This window comes from Corvus cornix, chromosome 2 (genome assembly GCF_000738735.6).
Source record: "Corvus cornix cornix isolate S_Up_H32 chromosome 2, ASM73873v5, whole genome shotgun sequence".
NCBI classification, from domain to species: domain Eukaryota; kingdom Metazoa; phylum Chordata; class Aves; order Passeriformes; family Corvidae; genus Corvus; species Corvus cornix.
This window is the reverse complement of record NC_046333.1, coordinates 146,192,136-146,216,817: the sequence shown is the minus strand read 5'-3', so window position 1 is coordinate 146,216,817 and position 24,682 is coordinate 146,192,136. Positions and strand designations below refer to the sequence as shown.

Sequence of the window (24,682 nt, the reverse complement as noted above, 5' to 3'; positions counted from 1 at the left end):
AATGTCTTCTTTCCTCCCCCTCCCTCCCCAAGCTTGCTTCCCCTCAGGGATTTCCATTGGATCTCCATGCAACATTACGGGGCATTGTTCCTCTCAGCTTCCCTGAGCATACATTTTCCTCTTCTTGCCTATAACATCTAAGTTAACATCTTTAAATAACAGTTTCCCCTTTCTTGTGCCAGCTGGCACCAGTGCTTGGTGGACATGTTACCATGGATGTAGCCTGGGTGTCCACACAGGGAATGTGATTTTCTCCTTCATGAAGGTACATGAGCTCCAGGCAGTGCCAGTGACAGGAGACCTTGGCCTGTGGCTTCTACAACCTGTTTTAGCCTTTATGTAAAATAATTTGGGCAGAGTTCCACTGGAAAGGAAGAAAAGTTCCCAGTGTTTCAGAAATGCTGGAATCTGAGAGGAGACCCTTGAAGGAGACCCTATGTCCTACAGCTGTCCCAAAATAATTAAATCCTTTTCAAGACCTGACCAGAGAAAGAAGAATCTCTAAGAGATATTCCTATATTAAATTGCACTTACTTTATGTAGTGCTTTATTCAGCCAGACATCCCTCTAAACATTGTGTGGTGAGATGTTCACAGAGCTGTTTTTTTCACCTGCTTTGCAGATGCAGGAACAGGGGAACCCATGGCAGAAGACAGAGGCGACAGTAGTGATTTCCCTATGGAAGATATGATCCCCACATTCAAGACAGCCATCCGAGCTGTCAGGTAAATGTCTTTTTGAATGCTTATGCTTCAGGATATAACATTACCATGTTGCTACATGTTGATTCACTGTTTCTGTTATTGCTTTTTTTAGATGCAATAGATGAGATAATTCTAATGTTTTCAAAAATGTGAGATAGGCCCTATTCAGTCTGTTGAAAGTATGCAGAAGGGAGAAAGTTTTTCAGCAACGTTGACCACATCATTTTGTGAGATACTCCATAGTGTATTTATTATAAAATAATATTGTGTACTGTTCTTTGTTAAAATATTATGTGAATATGGTATCTTGCTCAATATAGTGACTAATATTTATATGAAACTGGAATTTTTGCTTAACAAAAAACTCTGGGCTGACTCAATTCTTTATTCACAATTGTATGATTGTGCAATCTACTTTTCAGTTGTCATATTTTAATAGATGCTGAGGTTTCCACTTCAGCAGGTTTGTGACATGTGTCACCTCTATTTTCATGTCACAAGAGATTTTCCCTAGGTTAGAAAACTCCTAGTAAGCCTTGGTCATATGTTTAGCACATCATTCAAATAAAATTAATTCATTGATGTTCTGTTATCCCTTGATTTTTTACTCTCCTCCCTTGAAAAATATCCCCATGGGAAAATAATCTGCTTTCATTATATTAATTTCATTAATTGCTCTTTGTTCCAGAAGTTATTAATTTTTGCGCCAGGGACTTACCACCTTCCAGGTGAAATACTACAAGTCTGGAGTGTCTCACATTTATCTTAGAAAAACTTCAGGGAAGATGGTTATAAAGATATAACCATATATTTATTTGCATATAGCCATGATATGTACCCTCCCAGTTCTTTTCTAATTGGGTGAAACTGAAACTTCCAACCTTTCTTAAGGCTGCTGAAAGCCAAGTCAGACAGGCTTTGCTCATGTTACCCATGACTGCTTCCCTCCCATTGGAAGTTTCTTCATCCCTATGTCCTCCATAGCTTGCTTTCCCTTTCTTTCCCTGATACTGGCTTGCTTTCAAACAGAGACACATTATTATTACTTTCAAAAAACTTCTTTCCCTCATCCTGTCCAAATCTAATTGATTCATGCAATTTCCCTTTAAACTCAATCAGGAGCCAAGATTTTTTTTTCTTGTGTATTGTACCCAGATCCTGAACATTAATTGGGAGTAATTCTTTCAGACAAAACCACTTACTAGATTTCAGGGTCATGATCAAGGAGTTTTTAAATTAGAATTGCTAACATCGTGATCCTTATTTTTTATTTAAGTCTTTTAATATATAGTTTTGCTGTTATCATATGTATTTTGGGTAAAATAGGCATAGATATAATTTTGAAACCTAGAAAAATTTATAGGCAACAGAGGTAAAGAATCAGCTGCCCTTAAAAAATTGTAATAGAATTATCTTTGCTAAATCAAAGTTTATACAGATTTTAAAAACATTAGAAAACCCACAAACCTTGAATAAAAAGCAAGTCAGAATCTTAAGATGACAGCAATTTCCCAGTTCAGACCAACAAGTACCTGGAGATTCTAGTGAGAATTAAACACCCAGAAACCAAGTCTAAACCAGATGAAGATTTCACTATTTAAATATGTTTCCTCTGTTTACTCTACAAAGATATATATATTTTAAGTAATGTATAAACAGAAAAAGATGAAAAGAAAGAATGCCAAACATTTTTCAGGTGCTCTGGGCAGCAGTGTTTCTTGTTTTAAGAATTCTGTTACTAATTTCTTGGTAATTTTATAATAATAGTAATAATAAGAGCAATTATATTATTATCATTACAACAACAACAACAATAATGTGATACAGCTGTTTTCTTCAAGGACACTTCAGGCTGTTCTAAAAATTTTTCACCTCTTCACAACCTGAACTGCTGCTAATTTCTTAACTTCCACAATTGTATCTGTTTAGCATTTCCTATCCAAAACTTTCCCTGGTGCAAAATTAAAACCAAGATGAGAATGATTCAGCATTGCATGTATTGTAAATTAGCTTTATAATAGACTGAAGCATAAAAAAGCAGCTTCAACTTCACAGCTTCAAAATCTCCTGCAACTTGTGTTGTTCAAACTCCAACTGTGATTCTGAAGCTTTAAACTACTTGTTTTAGACTATTAATTAGGAAAAGCCAACTATTATGAATTTTCAAATGTGGAATGATGTTATAGATTCTCTGTTTGTATTTTATTACCTTGCTTAGAAAAAACACGCTCAATTTCCAAACACACAGAGAATTCATCCATATTTTGATAAAACTGGAAATTTTCATCATAGAATTTATATAAGAAATTAGTATTTTTTTCTGTTTATTATGCAGAATACTACAGTTTCGTCTCTATAAAAAAAAATTCAAGGAGACTTTGAGGCCTTATGATGTAAAGGATGTGATAGAGCAATACTCAGCAGGGCATCTTGATATGCTTTCCAGAATAAAATACCTTCAGGCAAGGTAAGAATCTTCAAGTAAAGGGGGAAAATGTATAGCTTTCCTGGCAAAACACACTTGGCCTGTTTGTCTACAAGGCCACCCAGAAACTATGTCTTTGCATAATGTAGCTGGTTCCTGGGAAAACCTTTTCCCAAGTGAGTAGCTAGCAGGGATAACTGCAGCAAGAGACCACTGGCTCAGATGTAGAAGAAGGACATCAGAGTAAAAAAGCCCTGTGAGTTTTCTTGACCTTGTTTGATCAGGATGAAGTTTCTCTCCTCCCCATTTTACAGATGGTCAATTAAAATCAATAGTTTCTCTCCATGAGCTTTTCCTTGGGCTGGATTCTCTGCTGACCTGTACCCAGTGAAGCACACCATAAAAGTACAAAAATACATCAGCACAGAAGGTTTCACATCCCCTTCACTCAGGTGTAATTGACATATCTGAAAAAAAATTGGAATTTCAGGCCTCATTATTCTTGTGTAATCTGCCTCCACATCTGTTTCCACACCGAAGTGTTCATTGTTATGTGCTTTTGAGGCACATCTACAAAACTTTGTGCTGCTTGTACCATGAGCCATGAGCCCAGGCCAGAGCTTGGGGGTGTAAACTTGTGTGGGGCTGAGCCCATGTGTGTGCAGATGTGTGTGCAGATGTGTGGAGCTGTCTGTGCTCAGTCTCTGCTCAGCACATTCCCTGAGGCCCTCAGTGACTCTGAACAGCAAAATGCCACATAAACACCTTCATTTCTCTCAAGAATGGGCTGACGGAGTGCAACTCCTGCTGCACATTTGGGCCTTGTCTGGACTTATTTTGGCTTTGTAAGGCTGAAATCTTACTGAAATCTCTGATCTTTCTGCTGAACTTTGTAATTTCTTATTTCAAAGTGATTTTCCATGCAGTGGGCTATCTCTTTTTCAAGTATGCAACATGTCTGTCAGCAATGCCTGGGGACCAAGCCAAGATCTAGCTAGCCTCGTGAGGCTTGCCTGGAGCTTTTTCAAGTTACATTTTCAAAACTCCATGGGGCATTGTGAAACACTGCAAGGTATCTGCATGGGCTGTCCAATAACACAGATAACTGGTCTGTGGATTAGTGCTGATTGATATGTGGTCATTTTGGGGTGTGGGCTGAATAAACAGAGACTTACTTGCACCTGAGCAGTTGGATGTGACAAATGAAAGAATATTCCATGTAGTAAAAGAGTGTAATTACATGTGCTGGTCCATTCCAAACAATCTTTCTGCTTTTGTGCCAAATAAAAAAATCAAGCAGGCTTCCTTGTGCAACTTCATTTAAAGTTATGTTTTTCAAGCCAAAAGAATAATTAGTAAAGACAAAAATATTGCTGACAGTTAGAAACAACAACTGACAGAATGTTATTGGTTTATTAAGAATGACAGAAATTCTACCTTTTGCCAAGTTCTGTTTTTCAGTACCCTGCACAAAATTTGATGGGTCTCCTGACATTTTTAAAAGCAGCTGTTATTGGATATTTTTTGACAATCACGCTGTTTGGTTCCTTCGAAGGAAAAGAAGTCATGTGTTTCAAATGCTAAAGTTGGGAAACAGTGAGCTAGAGAATTATTTAATTACCATTAAATTACCAGGTAATTGCAATTCAGTGCATTGATTGTGTACCCAGAAGAGAACAGATACATCATGACCTTCAATATATTACCAAATCAACAAGTGCTTCCTTTTTGAATCTTTGCTTCAGAGATGCACAGCACATTCTGTCATGTGATAGCATTTGGAGAAGGACTTACACAGTTGAACTCTTCTTTTTTCCAGAGTAGATATGATTTTTACACCTGGACCTCCATCTACTCCCAAGCATAAGAAATCCCAAAAGGGAGGAGCTTTTTCTTACCCTTCACAACAGTCTCCCAGGTGAATTCTTTTATACTTAGTATTTAGCACAGCCTAGTACAGAAATGAAAAGTTAATTCGTTCCAATAAGCATGATTTTTGTTCATCCACTGTTATAGTAATGATACTGAGAGAATATGTTGCTATGAGATACATATGGGTAAACACTGAGCCAGAAAGTCACTAGCTTCCCTAAGAAAAATGTGTGATGGAAATCTGAACAATGGCTTCTTAATTGTCCAGCTCACCTTCTCCACAGTTTGAAAATATGGTTTTAAATTAAATACATGCATTTGATTGCTGATGTGTTAAATTTCTAACATTCAACTTGTAAAGCTGCTTAAAAGCTCAATAAAAATCACCAACAGTTTGAAAGTAAACTAGTTATCTTCCTGAAGAGAAAAAAGCCCCACCAAATGGCAAGCACAGGTTTTTAATGCTGCTGCTTTTAAACCAATGATTGGTGAGAGATACTTAAAATGAATTGTAATACCAAGTTTCTGGGTGTGAAAATTGCACCATATTATTGTATTGCTGCATTCCACATGGAAAAAATTCAATAATAAATGACATTTCTGTTGTTTTCAACTATCAATCTGTCAATAAATATCCATCAAGAGCCACACAAGACCATCAACAATCTGTCCCCAAAGCTGTTGTGATTGCTCAGAACAAAAGCAGTCTTACAGAAAATAAATTATCCCACACAGGGAAAAATCTGAAACCAAGTAAATGTGAAGACAGAGACCTAAGTAAATGGAAGAGACAATGATCACTTGGGGAGGAAAGCAGATTGCAAAAACTGCCTGAGTCCATATCACCAGTAACCCAATGTGGAAAATCTGACATATTTTAGTTATAGATTTTGTTCTAGTAAGATTTATTCATGGCTATATTTTGGATTTTGTCAGAAAGAGAAGAATTGGACATGATAAAAGTTTTAAGGTATATTTGTTCCAAATCATGTTAAAGAGCAAGTGCTCAGAAATTGTTTTTCTAGACTTTGACATAGGTTGTGGGAAGACACTGATTCCTTTGAGGTTGGTTTGGAAACCATTTGATAAAGGTTTAACTTGATCATGAGCATCCTAGATCCCGTGAAGTTATAAATCAAAGCTCTTTAGTTAGACATCGTCTTCTTACCTAATGAATTTGGTCCATCTTATGGACAGGGAGGAAGAAATTGCATAGATGAAAAACCTTTTCTGGAATCAGCTTAAAATGTCCAGACCAGGCTGTCTCTTTTCAGCATTTCCAATCTCTGACACTTACTATTTGATATCATGAAATTGAGAAAAAAACACACTCATCCTAGAAACTCAGATTCAGTCTCCAGAGACACTAATTATAAAGAATTAGATTTAAAAACACATGGCCATCTGTAGACCCACTAACTGCACTATCTATAATTTTCACAAACCTGAAATTATTCCAACAAGCTGGAGAATAATTTAAATTTTATTTTGAACTTCTGGGGCTTTTTAATCTTTATCTTAAACTTGAACAACAAAAAAATTAAATTAAAAATCAAAATTATGTATTTTAGGAATGCATTAGCATCACAGAGTAGACTTTCACTCCTATTTGAATAAACAACTAAAAGGGCTCCAAGGTTCTATATGAATAAATCAACAAGATGATGATTCTTATTTCTGATATAAACTGCTTATTGTGATGTAAAGAAATATTGAACACTAATAGAGTTATTTATTTTTTGTAGAAATGAACCATATGTAGCCAAAGCCTCTACAGCTGATACTGAAGACCAAAGTATGATGGGCAAATTTGTTAAAGTTGAGAGACAGGTAGGTAATTTCATGACAAGGATGGAGGCTGAGATGCTTGTTCAGAAATGAAAGAACTGGCATAAATTCTGTATGACTCTGGCTGACCCAGGCAGAATGTTGCTGCTGGTGGTGAAGACTCACAGAGATCTTGTTCTAATGATCACAAAACTGTGTTGCTAGTTTTTCATGAAAGAATTTACTTATCTGGGAAGTGTGCATTTTGAAACTTGTTGAATCGATGTCACTATGTATGGCAGAAAATCCTAACCACGATGTTGAAGTGGGACATTTTCATTCCTTTAACTTCTATACTCCTCACATCTGGTGTTTGTTGTGAGAAAGCCCTTTTTTCTGCAGGGTCTGGCTCTCAAAATGATTGTCCACTCTTGTGCCCTATCCAAAAGAGAAAGGCAATTAGTCATGATATGTTAATCCCGATGTTGTGGGACTATTAGGTGGTGTTAGGCCATAGGTTGGACTCAATGATCTCAAAGGTCTTTTCCAAACTAGACGATCCTGTGATTCTGTGATTAAGAGTTAGAGACAAGGTCTGTATGCAAAGCTAATTCCATATATTGAATTTTGGTAATAGCTATTTACCATTGGTATCAACACTTTGCTCTAAAGTTATCGAGTCCTGTTGGACACTGGACTGTTAAATATCCAGCAACACCAAGAATTTTTTTGGCACAGTTCATAGGGATGGGTCTTCATAATCTGAGGCAGTTAGAGGATGTCATCCATTTCAGCCCAGCTTCTGAGGAAAGGTCATGGTTACCCTGTACATACCTCCATGACCAATAAAGATGGCAGCACACCATTGCTGGGAGCAGTGCACGTACAGAATCATGGACTCTTTTTGAACAACTGACTTGAGGCAATATCATGACATTGGTATTTTTCAGGTAAATGACATGGGGAAGAAACTGGATTTCCTTGTTGATATGCATATGCATCATATGGAACAGCTGCAGATCCAAGTTGCTGAGATAAGTCCATTGAAAGAAACCGCTTCTCCTGCAAGGGAGAAGAGAGAAGAAAACAAATATTCTGAATTAAAAACAATAATATATAAATACACTGAGCAGTGTTCTCGTGAAACTCCTTACAACTTCCAGCAGGTTCCAGTCAACAAAGTCAGCCCCTATGGTTTCTCAGCACGGGGTCATATGACTCACTCACAACCTTTATCAATAGGTGGGCAAAGCTCTGGCAAACTGCAAGCCACACCTTCCTCAACTTCATATGCAGAAAGGCCAACAGTTTTGCCTATATTTACATTAATGGACTCCCAGGTTAGCTACCATTCCCAAGGGGACCTTCAAAGCCCTTACTCAGATAAGGTGTCTCCGAGGCAGAGAAGGAGCCTAACGAGAGACAGCGATACTCCATTGTCCCTTCTCTCTGTCAACCATGAGGAACTCGAGCGCTCCCCAAGCGGCTTCAGCATCTCCCAAGAGAGAGACGATTTCCCCTTTGGCCCCAACGGGGGATCAGCATGGATGAGAGAGAAACGCTACCTAGCAGAGGGGGAGACAGACACAGACACAGACCCTTTCACACCAAGTGGCTCCATGCCCTTGTCCTCTACAGGAGATGGGATTTCAGATTCAATATGGACCCCTTCAAACAAGCCAGTTTAAAAGTGTGTGTGGGGGCAGTCACTGGTTGACTTCTCCTTGTAATGTAAGCATACTTTGTATATCTCACTTACTCTACACCCAAAGCTTACTAGTTCAAAACACCAATGGCTGCATAAGATGCATGTGATATTAGTGGTAGTCATTCTGCACCATTTCATACAATTTACTAATGCAGTTTTTTTCATGCTACCAAAACTAAGGAGCTTAGTTTTGAGCATGGTTTGCATGACTTTGCCCTATATAAATGGTACAGCTGATTTCTTCTATGATACATATCTATCTGATACTCTTCAATACAACAATGGTGAATTGATAACAGACAAGATACAGTGGTCCTTGCTACATTTTGTAAACAGAGCAGCAAAATAAAAATATATTCAGAAGCAATATCCCTTTGTGGAAAGATAATGTCTGAATCATTTTCCAATATAAGCAAATCTATCTCTAATCAACCAAGCCAAGAATTTCTAATATCGAAAGCAGGGAAAAAGCTGAGTCAAAGTATGACCTTATTGAAATGTTTTTGTGAAATAAATATTTCTCATGTGATCTCTTATATGATTACCCCTGAAATACAATGTTGTAATGAAATTAAGGGTAGGGCTTTAAATCATCAAAGCCACCTCCTGGGATTGGTCATAGGTATTTATTTATTGTAAATTGCAAATAGAAATCCCTCAAACTACTTTGAAAATCTTCACTAGAAAATTGCTCAAAGTAAGATTATAATGATGTTTCTTAGAAAATCTTTTGCTAAGTCTGTTTGCTACTTATGGGGCCAAATTTTCTTTCTGTTCCAAAAATAAGGTTGTTCAGTGTAGGGAAGCCCAGGTTTACACACTCTACTCTTCTATTGACTTAGGTGCTGCTAAGTAAGATGCATAATGTAACTCAGCCTCGGTTTCCCAGTCTGTTAATTGTGAGTTACACTTCCACACATGCTCACAGGTTGAAAGGCTCAATTCTCTAATATTTTCCAAGTGCTTTGAGCTCCTCAGATGTGCAGAAAATTGCTATTCTGTTCCCTGAAAGTCCCACAGTGTGAGATTTTGCCAGGATTTCTTTCTCTTTGTTTACCTTTTCTCTTGGAAATGGAGTGCTCCAAATCCATGAATGTGTGCTATATTTAAGATTAATGTATGAATAAATAATCATCATTTTTTTTACGTATCCCTGAGCAACAGAGAGATAAGTATGCTCCCTGGGCCTCAGCCAAATTTTTTTTCATAGAAGATGGAAATTATTGAGAAGGAAGAGACCAGGAAAATCACTGGACCACTGGAAAGAAATGAATCAAAGGTCTCACCACTACAGTGGGAATGTAGTAACTGTAAAGCCAGTAAAACTAGCATATCCGAATATCTTATGCAGGTCTTACGTGGTGTGAGTAAAGGTGTCCATGCAATAGCATCCATGATGCTGTACATCCTTTACAGCAGGTGGGAAATGAAGCAGTACCGTCCGTGAGCACAGGGTACAGGAACCAAGGCACACATCAACTTTGGGAAGAGATTAATCTCACCTTTAACTCAGTTATCTACAATGACCAAAGGTCTACCAACTTCAAAGAGAGCAGAGGGTGACTGGCTCAGATGTCAGATGATCAGAGATCACACAGTCAATGGGAAGGCTCTCACCTCTCTCCCACTGATCCAAGGAGCATCCTCTCTGCCATGGCTCATCCCCACCTCATGTCCAGAATGACCTCGTCACTCCACATGATTTCCCCATTGTGGCCAGGACACTGACTAACAAAGACACAAGGATTTAGCCCAAGTAAGATGTTAGAAAAGGGGCTTTCTGTAGAGACTGCTTGTATTACGCTGCAGCTGCACAACTGAGCATCCCTGGCACATCCAATCTGAGCACAAGAACACATTACTGGGCTTCCCAGTGTTTACTGGGTATTGCAAAGCCCTGGACAGAGAGTGCTCCAGTCCATATTTTGTTGGGTTTTTCCCACCATAGTAAACTTCTTGTTTATTTCCTCAGTATTGTTGAGATCTCATAACAGTCCTTCCATCCAGGGAGCTTCTGCTCTTTCCCAGATGTGAGCATTGCCTTCATCTTCATTGTTTGTTCTCTATTGGAAGAGACATCTGAAGGATTAGGATCTTCTTACTTCATCTGCTTCTTCAGCTAAATAATGATTCATCTTTCTGGAAACAGATCTTCAGGAAAAACAAACTGCTGTTGTTACTGGATTAAATAATGCAGACCAGTTACAGCCTTTGAAGACTGGGCTGAGTCCATGGAGCTGTTCTGAAGCCAGGAAATATGATGGTATGAGGCACAATTTTGGTAATTACTTAACTGACAAAATAACATTGATCTGAAAGATAATCTGTGTTTTGCACAGTTTTGTGGCAAAATTAGCGAAGAATAAAACTAAATTACCATAGTGTAATTCATTATGATTTAGCATAATGAGAAGAATTCTTTGGCCATCAGTGATTCTTAGAAATACCTGTATTGTATCTGCTGCAGGCTTTCTGAAATAGTAATAGATGTCTGTGGTAACTTGTGAGATTTAGCCCTCACATGACAAGAGAATGAAAAAGAATGAAAAATTATTTTAATATTGCAACACTTCTGAAGTTGGTGTAAGTATGTGCTAGACAAACCTGCTTCAGTTTTCTTACATGTCAAGGGCCTGTCATTCCTACTGATTTCGTCTGAGTTTGGTCCTTCTTAAAGTGCTTTCTAAATGTGAGCGATCAAAAATCAAGGCAGCCAAAAAGCAGGTGCAGTCTGAGAAACTTGTTTGTGGCTGCCTTTGACAGTTGCTATGCCATGCAGTTCCCTGTCCAATTCCCACTGAAATTCTTCGGTTCAGGTTTCTGTTCTCTTCGACGACAGCTCATATAAAAGGAATCTTTTCTCAATATTAAACCTGGCTGAAAATCCATAAATAGCCTCATTATAAAGGTATGTTCTTTCCAAGACAAAATCCAAGAGACTTGGATGAATATTCACATGCACACAGAGTGCAGCCTCAGAGAAAGTGGAATTTGGGCTGCTCTGCACTGTGCACACTTAGCAGCTGAACTGTCTTGAAGTTAGTGTTTTCTATGGCATGTAATATATATTTGAAATATGCAGCTTAAAGGCGTCAGGTCAGGTATTTGTAGCCACATCATGAAATTTTAATGATGCCAGAAAAAATCTGCCTCTTCTTAAAAAGTACTGGTGATAAACTCAGCAAGATCCTCTGCAGTGGACATCTGTGGTTCCTGTGAAGGAGATCCAAGAAATGAGACAAGGCAGATCTGATTAGCTTATTTTAATATTTATTTATTCTTTTTAGCACTGAAACCAGTCACTGCTCTGTTCATATGGGTGGTGCTCTTAGCAGCTCTCTTCCCTTTACATCATCAGGATTAAAAATAGGGCATCCATCAGTTCTGCTGCTTGTGCTGACAACAGATACATGTCAAGGTGAGATCTGGAGACCATTCCTGATCTGAGATATGCACACAAACATCATCAGACTCCAATCAGGATGAGTCCAGGGAGCACATCCACCTTAGAACTGCGGTTTATGTGCCTGCCATAGATACTGGAGAAAGCAAAACAAACTATGTGGGATCCCAGTAACATTAAGAAGGTCAGGACCTGCTTCCACACACAAGGAATGTCTATTCACAATTTCATTTGAGAGAGGCATCTGGGTCAATAGTAACTTTTTTAATAGGAATTAATTAGATTTATACCTCCTTCTTCTGCATGATGTTTCAGTTTAAGAGTTATCTCTTTGGGTCAGATCTTTCTAGCATCTCAACTGACTCTAACACTTTGTTTACATGTAGTTAACATTAACAAGTATCAATGACTTTGATGACTCTCAACTCATTTCAGGCCTTGAGATATCTTTCATAATTAGAAAGTGTGAAGCTTTTCTCTGCTCTCCTTGAAGTTAGAAACCTTCTCAGAGTGATGCACTGGGAGCACGGTTGGGTTCTAATCTGCCTTTATTTATGAATTGACTTGTGAAGGACAGCACTAATCTGGAGATATTTTTCTTGGCTACATTTTTAGACTGATTTTCAATCCCTAACAAATGCCACATGTCTGGAAGTTTTCAAAAATGTGAATCTGTGTTTACATTGTGTGCCTCTCTTTGCAGCATTATTATCAATTAAGCTTCCTCACTTTAGATGCAAACCAGGAATATTTGATTAAGGCAGAAGTGAATGCTTAGTTGAAGCATGAAGGTATGGTAAATGTGGTTTGTGTTCTATTTAAGGAGCTGGCACTTTACAAAAAAAATCTAGTCAGGTAATGGCTGTTGTACTTGCCTTGGCTTTTCCCTGCACTGAATTTATCAGTCTGGCTCCTATCAAAATAAAAGGGAATATAACCCATGGAGAGATTGATTAAAAAGTCCCTAAACTGACTTTGGCTATATTTGCTCTGTTTTTATCTGTAACGTTGCTGCATTGTTATGGTCCATAGTGGAAATAGTTTAAAATTTTTCTGCTTCAAATGGTGTCCCAGGAGCGCTGCAAACTAAACCCCACCTGAGCCCAGGTGTAGCGGGGCCGCTGCCTTGTGGCCTTCAGGAGAGCACCCAGGTCCAACCAGTTTGCAAGATCACAGCCTAAAGCAATCAGAAAATGCAGAGTAAGGAGCGAACTCGTCCCTGCTGGGAGCCCAGCTGCTGCAGAGGTGTCACATCTGCTTAGATGAGAACTAAATCTGTCTTGCTTACTGCGGAGCACAGGAGGAAAGAGATGGATCTTGGTTCCTTGCCCCCCACAGCCCCCACCACTAAGCTCTAGGTGCCTAAGAGCTGCAAACCTAAATTTCCTATGGCAACTCATGAATTTGGTAGAATGTCACTTTTTCAGGAGCCCAGATAAGCATGAGTGTTCACTTTGAAGACTATTTTCAGAGGTGCAGAGAAAAAAGGGGCCATTTTCAAGTGTTTTTAGCTGGGCACTCTGGGAATGAAGGTCCTGGGTATCACTTTTGCTTCTGATTATTTGGGCTGTAAGATTTGATCCTTCCCAATTCAGCTTTGAGTAGCTTCCCTCTGAAGTTAAGTGAAGCAAAATACTGAAAATGGGATTCTATTTCCATCATGAAGAACACGCTGAGACTGAAGGTTACATAGCCAACTGCATTTTGTTTTCTAGTTATGGCATCTTATTATTACTAGTATTTGTGCCTTGCTCACTGAAATTTTCTCCATGCTACAAAGATGCTTTTCAGATTCTGGCTGACAAGGGAACACGACTTTTATACAAGTGGCCTTTAGTGCTCTTTATAATATTATTTATTGTAATTTTTAAACTGTATGTGTAATTTCTATTCTGGCACTGTCCAATATTTGAACAAATTTAATATGTTTATTTCACTATATTATGCAAACAATACTTCTTAACTGATTTTTTTATGTTCTGTCTTTAAAAACTCCACCACTTATTAATAAATAGAAATTTCAATTATGATGTGGATGAATTTATTTTCATTTAAGTTGTGATACCTTCACATATATTCAAAGAACACATCGTCAAATGTACCCCCAGCAGAGACATTGGCAAACACCCTTTTGACTTCATCTAGGCAGGACTAAACTCAGCTACAAGTAGGTTTTCTCTGGCTTCCACAGCCAGCTCTGTCAATACACAATGATCCCATTATTTGTGACATCTTTTGATTTAGTGGCCATGTAAATTATATGGCTTTGAGCATACATGTGGGGAAAAACAAAAAGTGGGGAAAAATACATTCATATTGGAGACATTAATGTGCTAAAATATTATGAAATTGCAAACAAAATATACAGAGAACACAGTAATTGCACAAGCATGATCAGAATATCCCCTGCAGGGAATTTGCTTGAATTCTACCCCTGGTTCTGCTGGTGCACTTCTGTGAGGTCCTGTGTCTGAATGAGACAGTCAGAGAAGTGAAACATCACCTCTTCCCAAAAATGTATCTGGGCAAAGAGAGGTATTTTTAAGGCATTCTCTGTGGCTTCAGTTTCATGGTTGTCACCAAGGAATCAGCTCTGCTGAGCACTTGAAATAGAAACTAACAAAAGGTTTTTTAATTTTTTGTGGTAGGTAAAATATTCAACATTTATGCCATGTCTTATCCCACTTCTAAATCACTGTAAAGTGGGAATAATTAAAAGATCCTTTAGAACTGCAATATTAAGTTGTAGTGCTTTTGAGTCTGTTTTAAATTATTCTATTTAAATAAAAATAATAACTAAATAAGAAATAAGGTGGTTGCCAGGCTCTTACAGCCCAGTTCTATCTATTTTTTCCAAAGATTGACAGTTTGTGTTTTTTAAAGCTAATGCACCAGAGTGTAGAATTCTGAACCTTTTGGGGTCCAGGGTTTTTTCAAGTGTCTTCACTTTTATAGATAATGTTATGCCATGTTATCATTGCTGCTTTAGCAGTGAATGTCCCAGCTTGAACTGAAGGGCTTGAACTGAACCTTGCAGCTGCCAGGCACAGCAATGACATTTACCTGAGTATGTCACAGGCAGAATGAGTGACCACTCAGTTTTTGTTGACCTGCACTGAAAGCTGTTGCATTAAAATTTCCCCTTGGTGTCACCCAAACACCAGAGCCTGACAAATTGCTGGATTTCAGTAAGGCACTGGGTCTGATCTTTTAAGGAATGGACTCTAAAATGGGAACAAGATGTGGTACCTATTCTCAGACAAAGCCCTGCTTATATCCAGGGAGGTTTTCCCTCCTGCAGCCTGTGCTTATGTCTATATGGGATGCCTGGGATCCTATACAATGTCCCCCACCTAAGCAGAATAAGACTGGCTCAGCAGTTTAGAAAGGGTAAAAACTGAATCCAGTATGGCTCAAGCAACAGTGTCAGGAGTGGAACTTTCTCAGTGTATCCTTCTGTTTCTTTCTTTGCAGGATACTTTGATTTTTAAGACTTGCCAGGGTAAAATGGTTGCTTGATAAACATAGAGCATCCTCTTGGATCATAGAGAAGGGATGGAATCAGGAAAGCCAAGCCCCGTGGCAGAGAGCAGCAGGAGAGCTAGCCATTATTTAAAGAAATTGCCCTCCAAGATAATGACTGGTAGCCCAATGGGTTTGGGATAGCACCACAGTTTTTCTCCTGTTTCTTTGTGTCAGATGCAGATGGACAGCAGAATACAAACCAGGGATCACGAAAAAAGGTGTAATATGTGCCATGAATGTTTTGGCAGACTTGATGGGATCAGTTATGTGTCTGACAGGTATCCTATCAGAAATAAAATCACTTGATAATTTCTTTAATAGTTTTCTAAGTTCTGGGCTGTTGCAACTTCTCTGTATCTAATCAAAACTTTATGAAGATTTATATCTATGAATGCCAAGTGCTTGATCACAAACTAACATCTTTGGAAGCCCCCAAGGAGCGGTGCATAGTATTGTGTGAAAATCTCATGTATTGTAACTCACACACTAGGTTTTCTATTGGCCTCTCGCCACTACCCATTTTCACAATCTCCATGGCTCCTTTTTTCCCAGTTTCTCTCCTTTTTCTCCCTCAAGAGCATGCTTGAATCCAAAAAAAATTTCACAATATCAGACACTTCAAAAGAAAGTGTTCCCTACTTTAGACTAATAAATATACAAAACATTCTTACTGAAAACAGTGTGTAGATTTTAATGCTCATTCTGTTCAGGATGTTCTGTGGTGTTAGTACCAATCTTAACAAAATGTTAATAAGAAAAATTAAAGAAAAATTTATTTAAATTGCAGGAACTATTTTCAGTTCTAAGTACATTTTCTGAAATGGGAAAGAAGTTCTATGAATGGGAATAAATACATGTTTATATATATAACTGTATATTTGGGGTACAACAAAGCAAAGTGCTTGGTCCTACACTTGGGTCAAAACAACCCCCTGCAGTGCTCCAGGTTGGGAGCAGAGTGGTTGGAAATCTGCCCAGAGGAAAAGGCCCTGGATGTGCTGGTTGACAGCAGCTGAACATGAGTCAGTGTGTGCCCAGGTAGGCAAGAAGGTCAATGGCACTGGGTCTGTATCAGCAATAGTGTGGCCAGCAGGGCCAGGACACTGACTCTGCCCCTGTACTCAGCACTGGTGAGGCCTCACCTCGAATCCTGTGTTCAGTTTTGGGCCCCTCACTGCAAGAAAAGCATTGAGGGGCTGGAGAGTGTCCAGAGAAGGGCAATGGACCTGGGGAAGGGTTTGATGAGGGGCAGCTGAGGGAGTTGGGGATGTTTAGCCTGGAGAAAAGGAGGCTCAGGAATGACCTTATTGCTCTCTACAACTCCCTGAAAGGAAGCTGTAGCCAGGTGGGGGTCGGTCTCTTCTCCCAGGTAACAAGAAACAGGAAGAGAGGAAATAGCCTCAAGTTGTGCCAGGGGAGGTTTAGATTGGATATTTGGAATAACTTCTTCAATGGAAGGGTTGTCAAGCACTGGAACAGGCTGTCCAGGGAAGTGGTGGAATCACCCTACCTAGAGGTATGTAAAAAATGTCCAGGTGTGGCACTTGGGGATGTGGTTTAGTGGTGAACTTGGCAGTGCTGGGTTAATGGTTGAACTCCATGACCTTAAAGTTCTTTTCCAGAATTAATAATTCTGTGGTTCTGTATATAGTTTTTCTTTTAGGAGAGGAAATGTTACTCTTCTGAAAAAGAATTGACAAAGAAACAGTATTACATTTAGAGAGTTGTCCTTAATAGAACTTGTGCAAAAATAAATAAAATAGAAGGATACTGGTAAAATCTGAAATTAAATCCAGGTGAAAGTAAACTTGATAGAGCTAGTACATTTCTTAATAAAATAAGCTAAATATCTTGTAAAACTGTAATGGTAGGGGACTAACAGAAAACTGTTGAAGTGCAATCAGGCTTTTTCAGAACAAATGGAATTTACACAATTGATACATTTCTAAACAAAGTTTATTATCAATCACTCAAAGATGCTTTCATGGAAACGTTTGCCACAGTAAAATGAAGTGTAACTGAAAATAAAGCTTCAATGCTCTGGAGTAAACTTGTGTTAAGTTTGCTTCTTTGTTCTCTATTTAAAAGTGGCATTTCCTTCTCTCTTGCACGGCAGTATCTGATGAGACAGAGGCACAGCTGGATATGTGTTTTCCAGGTAGGCAAATCAGACAGGTTTTCAAGGTGCTTTAGGTACTACAGTGCTCCAGGTGCCACAGGTCATCTTTTAGGGCAGAGATGATTCACAGCCCAGGCAGGGCAGAGGGTGTCCCTGAGAGCACTGTCACACCAGGACAGAGCAGGTGGGAGGGGAAGAGGGTTGGTGCCACTGGCTGAGGACACAGGGATGTATGGCTGGAGCTCCTGCAGTCACTCACACACACTGCAATTGCTATAGAGAAATGTGTGCTTTTGATCACATCTAAAGGTCTAAGAAAAAGCCAGAAGGAAGAAGTGGTGCATTGCTCTCACTCTGTGCTCTCAGCGCACAGAGACATAGAGCTCCAACAGCCAGACTTCATTTTCTCCCTCCTTACTAGAATGTCACATCACACTGTCCTCTCTCTTACAGATAAATTACAGGCATTTCCTTCAATTGGTGTTTCTTCAAATTGCATTAGTGGGGCCTTACCCTATGCAACCTTCAGCAAATGAATGCATTTACTGGGTAATTTATATTAATTATGTGCCTATACTGTGTTACTAAGAGACATTAAAAATGTCTTCTTTTCCTGTTCTGGATTTTGGGATGGTAGTTATGGACACAGTGCTGCCACACAAAGGGATGCTGGAAAAAGGAGGCATGTAAAGACTATACTCCTGAGAAAGCTACTTGCTCAGAGGGGTGTTCTGAGTGAGAACACAGCATTGTCCCCAAGAGTCAAAGTTGGGGCTGAACAAAAGCCCCCTCCCGGGTCACCTGAGCGTTGCTCGGCAGCTGAGGAAAGTTAAAATTACAGAGTCCCAGGGTAAAACACAGCATGAGGCAAAACCTGCTGAAAGTCTAATTATCCTCATAGGCAAACATCAAACGGCTGGAAGTGATCCCAGCGCACACATTTTCCTGGCTATACCTGGTTTTGTCAGCTGTTACAGAGAGGACTTTCATCCCAGCCTTCTTGATGTGATATTGAGCAACTGATAATTAAGTCAGTAAAAGTAAGTCTTGTCAAAGAAAAGATGTTTCCATATTCCTCAAGCTACAGCATTCAGTCACGAGTCATGAAAATTTTCTTTTTTTCCACACAAGTAAATTCCATATAGAATTAAATAATATTAAATGCAGAGACACCCCACTGCATGTTTTTTTGTGAAAGGCAGAATAAAAGAAAACAAAGGTAAGATTGTGCATGCATATGCACAGATGTGTGGGCATCTTATTTACCAGCTACGACTCTGTTAAACGGGGCTTCAGTTTCCTCACAGATCCTGAAGTTCTTGGTGAAGGCAGGAGTGTTGGACAGACAGACATAGCCCATCCACACACTTAACATGGTCACTGAAGCACTTTTTATTTCATAAACCAACTATGAATCCATTTAACTTTCCTTTATTAATTGCTATAAGGTTTTGAGTGATTTCATGAGTTGAAATGTTCAGTGGATTGTGGTAAAATTACTGAATGGATGATCATTGGCTTTTAAATGTGCTGCACCTAAACTCACTGATTTCAGAGGAATCATTTCCAGTCCACCGGAGTAAATGGGAGCAGAATTTGGCCCACTGTTTCCAACAGTGATCATTTCTTGGATACTACTATACATCACTCAGCATCACTGAAACTGCCTTATGTCATTGCTCTTACCAGATCTCTCTCCCTTCCTCACCACCTCACCGTGATTTCAGGCAATTTTTCCTGGTTTAATTGCCATTTTATTCCTTTTGAGGTTCCACACTTAAGATATAGTTCAGGCTTCATCTCTGCCCTCTTGACAATGTCCCTTGTTTGAACTTAAGGATGGCTGAAGCTTTACCAAAGGGGCTCACTCTTGTCTACTTCTCACCATCAAAGGTGGCATTGGTCTAATTGCAGTAAGCTGAGCTGTTCCTTTAAAAGGAAAAAAAAATCCTCCACAATTCAATTCTACTGCCAAAAGGAGCTTCCAATCCCCACCTGACCTGCCACAGAGCCTTTCCATGAGGGATTCAACAGGCACTGTGTGCTTACGATTGTGTTACCTCTAGTTAGTCCTTCAGGGATTAGGATAACAATTTGCACAGGATTTTAAGGAAAGATTATCAAGCCTATCTACTCAAAGTTTTTCACAAAGTGTTTATTAAGACCTGGCTATAACCTCCAGTTTAATATAGGCTCTGAAGATAATAATCTTTATCAAGAGAAATCAGGTAAGTTGATATTAACTATTCCAGATCTTGGTGGTTTCGCTTGTACTTGGAGGAAACCATTTCAGCTGTACTATTAATGCTCAGTGGAAATGTAGCTAATTAAATGTATTTTTATTAAATGTATACTTATTTAATTTTACTGCATTTTCACACAAAAAAATCTGAACTTAAGAAGTAATTGTTTCATTGTAATGAAGCATGCTGTTGTAACGTAGTCAGGTTTTCACATTAACTTGAAATATTTCTTCAGACTTGGTGGATGATGGTGTGCTTAAAATGAGAGATGACCTTTAGATGTTGCAACTGAATGAAGGTAAGGAAATTCATACTCAAGGACTTTCCTCTTTTATTTCTTTGTTCTCTTAATTTCTGTTCCACTCTGTTAAGCGTGAAGACACGAGGAAACTGCTGGAGTGCACTACATTTGTACAGGAAAAATGAAAACAATTCAAACTTCATGGTTACCTGCCACATTAAAATGAGTTCTCCTGAAGCATAGCTAATAAACACATTGGTTTCAGATTGCTGTTAACCCAGAATAACAGAGAGGGATTTAATAAGAAGTCTTCATGCATGTATAAAGATAATCTGAACTGGATTAAAATCTCCAATTTAGCAATTCAGGGAACTCTGGATCAACAGTTCTAAATAAAACGGATTCTACTAATATCATTCAGCTTAAAATAGCAGAGGAGGATTATAACATCCAGTAAAGTTGAAGGAGAATTTATTACCAAAGGCTTGAGCTTCAGCCTTTATCAGAAGGCAAACCTTCTCTGAGTCAGTTTATGGGATTTTTCTGCCTGCTCAGGGCTGTGAGGCACTGGCGCCTTCAGTGCCTGTGAATCTCAGCTCAGTCTGAAATGGAAATGATGATTTTGATCTGGAGGACAATGCGGGTTTCATATTTGCAATCTGGACATGTATTTCAGTCATCGCAGTGGTGTCACTTCAAGAGAGATACAGTTACAAAGTAATAAAGACTTGTCCCTGATAAATAAAAATTGGATTTCGGATAACCAGAGTAACGCAAATGTGACGTGTATTGCAAGAGTTAATATTACCAATATTCACATTGCTGAGAGATAAGGTATTTCAGGCAGCAGTTCTAGCAATATTTGTCACACATGGTTTTGAAATTTATTTGGATAGCATAAATTTCAGAGAGTTAATGCCAGAAAAAGATTTTGGGAAGCAGCTAAAAGCTAATGCTTCAAATTTAAATCAATGTCTCTGCCAAATGAGGAGCAAAGGTAGTCCATTGTGGAGTGATATCCCTAGTATTAAGATTTATCTGTAATTTCTTTTCAAGTATCTTGTGCTGGTCAGGGAACACACCAGTGCTAAATCCGGCATTCAGGAAAAACATGAACTCCACCAATGGAGGATTCTCCATCTTTTTATACCAACAATATTCATTTTTTTTTGCTAGAAGTAGAACAGGATTTGTCTTACTGTGATCCATCCTTCCAGGTTATGTTTACCTGTTGTCCCTATCGTTAGATTTTGCTTAGTTGAGTCTGTAGTGTGATGAGGCCAGGTTAATGCCTTCTCTGAATTCTTGCTGGAAATCAGTGCTGTGTGTGGAGAAAATTGTGTTGATTAGCACAGAGGAGCAGCTCAGTGGGGAGGACAGCAGGGAAGTGACAATTCAGGTGAGAGAGAAAGCATCACGCAGTGTGCAGGGAATGCTTCCAAGCACAACTTTGTATCTTGCTCTATTTTGTTTGTACTTTTACAGCTTTTCTCTCTCTCCTAGAATAGACAGTCCCTTCATGTGTCAGTCCTCTTGCTTCTTCTCTGTCTTTTAGGAATGTGCTCTCTCTAGACCCTGCTCTTACTTGCTACCCCAAGTTCTCTGTCAAACGATTTTTCCCTGTCCTGCTGCCACGAACAGCTCTAGGCCAGTTTAAATAAATCAGTACTAAATTAAATCTCTGATAGGAAATCGCCTGCTATGTACCCTTTTACTTATGAACCTTTGTAAAACAGTTGTGCTTTCACATCAGCCTCTGAAATGCTCTTACCAAGTATTTCAGTGTTAGTGTGATTCACTGGTGACCCAGGAGAGCCCACCTTCCTCAAAGCAGGTCCTGGAAAATGAAGTCCTGGAAACTGGCCATCCATCTGTATGGACAGACTGAAAATAGGGCAGGGGATGCCTTCTTCTCCCACCTCCTAGGTCTGGGTCTTTCACCTGCCGTGCAGCCAAAATTCCTGTGAAGTGCAGGGGTGCAGGGTCTTTCACCAGTCAGGGCTGCAGAGACCCTCCAGCTGACCAGCCTTGCACCTCAGGGACAGCTCAGTGGCAGCACTTGTTTTCCATGTTCCCTGCTGATGTCCCTTGTATTGGTGTGCACAGGGACAGCACTGGCTGTGCAGCCTGGTCACTCCTGTGTGCATGGAATAGGTCATGGGGAACGTGCTCAGAGGTTCTGTGGCCCATAAACACTGAACCATCATCACAAGGCACGACTCATCCTAATGCAGATTTTGCAGAGCTAACACAACACTCACTTCTCATAGTACAATCAAAATTCATAATGTTCTGTTAAAAAAGCAGCAAATCACCCCACTTCTCACCTCAAACGAAAACACAACCCAATAGTTCCCCTTTAATAGCACACTTAATTGTCTAGATGGACCAGCCACCACAGACCACCTGCTCCAAAACACATGTAGTTACAAACCTTACTTTAAACGATCACCTAACTCTACACCTCCCAAAGCCTGCTCTCCCCAACAGCCACCTCCCTGCACCTTTGCAAAGCACCAGTTCCTCATACTCAGCTCCACTGAGGAACACCTCTCACCAACTCCTCTCTATTTCATTGAACCAAAGCAGAGGACGACAGAAAAATGAGCAGAATCCAGAGATGTGGATCGGTTTTATACCTATCTCCATGCAGACTACACCTCCACTGCTTCCATCACATCAGCCTGTGAGCAGGCTTGAACTAACACACTGGTCTTCCCTAATTACAGAGTCCACAGATTCATGAAAAAAAGCTGTTACAAATCCCAGCAAGCTTCGTAACACCAGAGAGTGGAAGTGGGGATAGCCTTGCCGGGGAGTCACGCCCTGTGGTTTTCATGACAGCAATACTTTCACGGTCTGTAGCCTAGCAGTTTGCCAGATCCAAATATTGTTGCAAGAAAAGCCAGGTTTAGGATTTTTGGTGCTAGACTTGTCCATGGGATACTGGAGTATGTCCATGCATAATTACTCCATAGAAAGGTGATGGAATATGAAGTCTGGGGATGAGATTTGTCCAACACTTTCTGCCTCAGTTCTGTTCTTCTGCACATGCTGTGCAGAAACAGTGGATGAGTCCAGGCTTAGGGCTCAGTAAAAAGAATTGGGCAGATGGACTGGATAGGTAGGATGAACTTCTTGGAAGATCCCAGACCTTTGTTCGAATTAGCAGAGCTGGCACTTACATATTTTTGACTCATCTGACCAGCTAACACAGACATTTCAAACACAGAAATACTTAGTGTTTCATCCCAAAGAAGAATCTCTTTAGAGCCACTAAATACAAATAAACTGTCTTCTGAATGTGTTATTTCTCTAGAGACTTTAATATGAAAAATAATTTAATTATGATCATACTAATTTTCTAATCAAATAGTATTATCTTCAAGATAATGATTTGCTGCATATTGAAAGATTAGCTACTCCAAGAGGATAGTAAAAATTTTTGGAATTCTTTTTTTTTTCTGATTTTTGTATCATTCCTAATTTTCTGACAACTGCTGAGTTATTTGGCATGCTCTGATATTACAAAAACAGGGGAAACATGAAAAGAAACTTTTTTTTCCTCCCTAACTACCTCTAATTAAATCTTTGAAACCTGGAAAGCACTCATGGTCTGAAAGGCAGACCACTGCTAATCCTTCCCAAGCAGGTAGGCAAGGCAGCACAGGACACAACCTGGTGATAGTAACTACAGAAATCCAAGACCAGGAATGATCAGACAAGCAGCATTCCTGTGGAAAAGAACCTCAGTTGACATTTCTGGTTAGAAATTAAACATAAGCAAATTTTATCTTGTTTTAACAGAAAGGCTTTAGGCACTTGATGTGTCAGGTGCCTTTTAGGCACCAGTCATCCTGCCAGAGAAGAGGGTTGTGCTGACAACCTTACCAAGTCCCCAGCAAAGTCACTCAGGTAGGACTCAGGAATCAAGAGTTACGTGCTAAACTCATGGCACCCACAGGCAAAAGAAAGTACTGATTGTGGGATTTCTGTTTCTTCTGTTTCCATCATCAATCTTTGTCTGCATCACAGAGATCTGATATTTCTCCTGTGGTCAAATCATTCTGGGACAAGGGCTGGAAAAAATCGCTCAATGCTACAAACTTGACCACCACGAAAAGAGAATTTCTCTCTCCTGGACCAGCCAAACCTGTTGGAAGTCAGCATCCATAATGCAGGGGTTCTGCTGGCATGTGGCAGCAAAGATGAGCCTGGGATTTCTATGTCTCTTTCTGGTTTTCAGCACAGGTAAGGACAATGATTTGGTGCTCCCCAGGGAATAATCCAGGTGCCTCTTTCCCAACTGCTCCCATAGCCCCATTCCCACATCTGTGGCAGGCTTGGTTCTTTCACCCTGTGTGGGCAAGATTGATGGGCTGGAGCTACAGGTCTGATGCCATTCAGCAGGGCAGACCAGGTGATGTCTATTCCTGGATCCCATGCCAAAAATCTGAAATCAGAAAGGTTTACAAGGAAAGAGAGAGAAGGGTTAGAAGAGCTCCTACCACCTAGATTATCAGGCCAAATTTAGCTCTGACTAATTGAGGGTTGTTAATACAGCTGATTAACACTGCATCACAATTTATAAGCCCTGTTATACATTTTCTATTGGGTATTTCTCCTTTATAAACATATACAAAGGGGAGCTTGGATGGGCTGAGAAGTTGAAGCT

The 24,682-nt window shown here is 39.5% G+C and overlaps 1 protein-coding gene and 1 long non-coding RNA gene across 5 annotated transcripts in view; both read left to right on the top strand.

Moving 5' to 3' along the window:
- KCNQ3 (potassium voltage-gated channel subfamily Q member 3) overlaps window positions 1-13,907 on the top strand; it is a 203,934-nt gene extending 190,027 nt beyond the window's left edge. For all 4 annotated transcript variants that reach the window (XM_010404760.2, XM_039548206.1, XM_039548207.1 and 1 more), the window contains 5 exons: window positions 623-725; window positions 3,040-3,171; window positions 4,949-5,047; window positions 6,747-6,831; window positions 7,719-13,907. In XM_010404760.2, the coding sequence (XP_010403062.1) occupies window positions 623-725; window positions 3,040-3,171; window positions 4,949-5,047; window positions 6,747-6,831; window positions 7,719-8,456 (1,157 nt within the window). In that variant the 3' untranslated portion in view covers window positions 8,457-13,907. The remainder of the gene's footprint in view (window positions 1-622; window positions 726-3,039; window positions 3,172-4,948; window positions 5,048-6,746; window positions 6,832-7,718) is intronic.
- A 5,471-nt stretch (window positions 13,908-19,378) lies between these two features.
- LOC109145407 lies at window positions 19,379-24,352 on the top strand. Its single transcript, XR_002046774.1, has 4 exons — window positions 19,379-19,751; window positions 20,002-20,064; window positions 23,815-23,922; window positions 24,043-24,352. It is a non-coding gene; the product is annotated as an uncharacterized LOC109145407 (long non-coding RNA).
- Window positions 24,353-24,682: the final 330 nt, after the last annotated feature.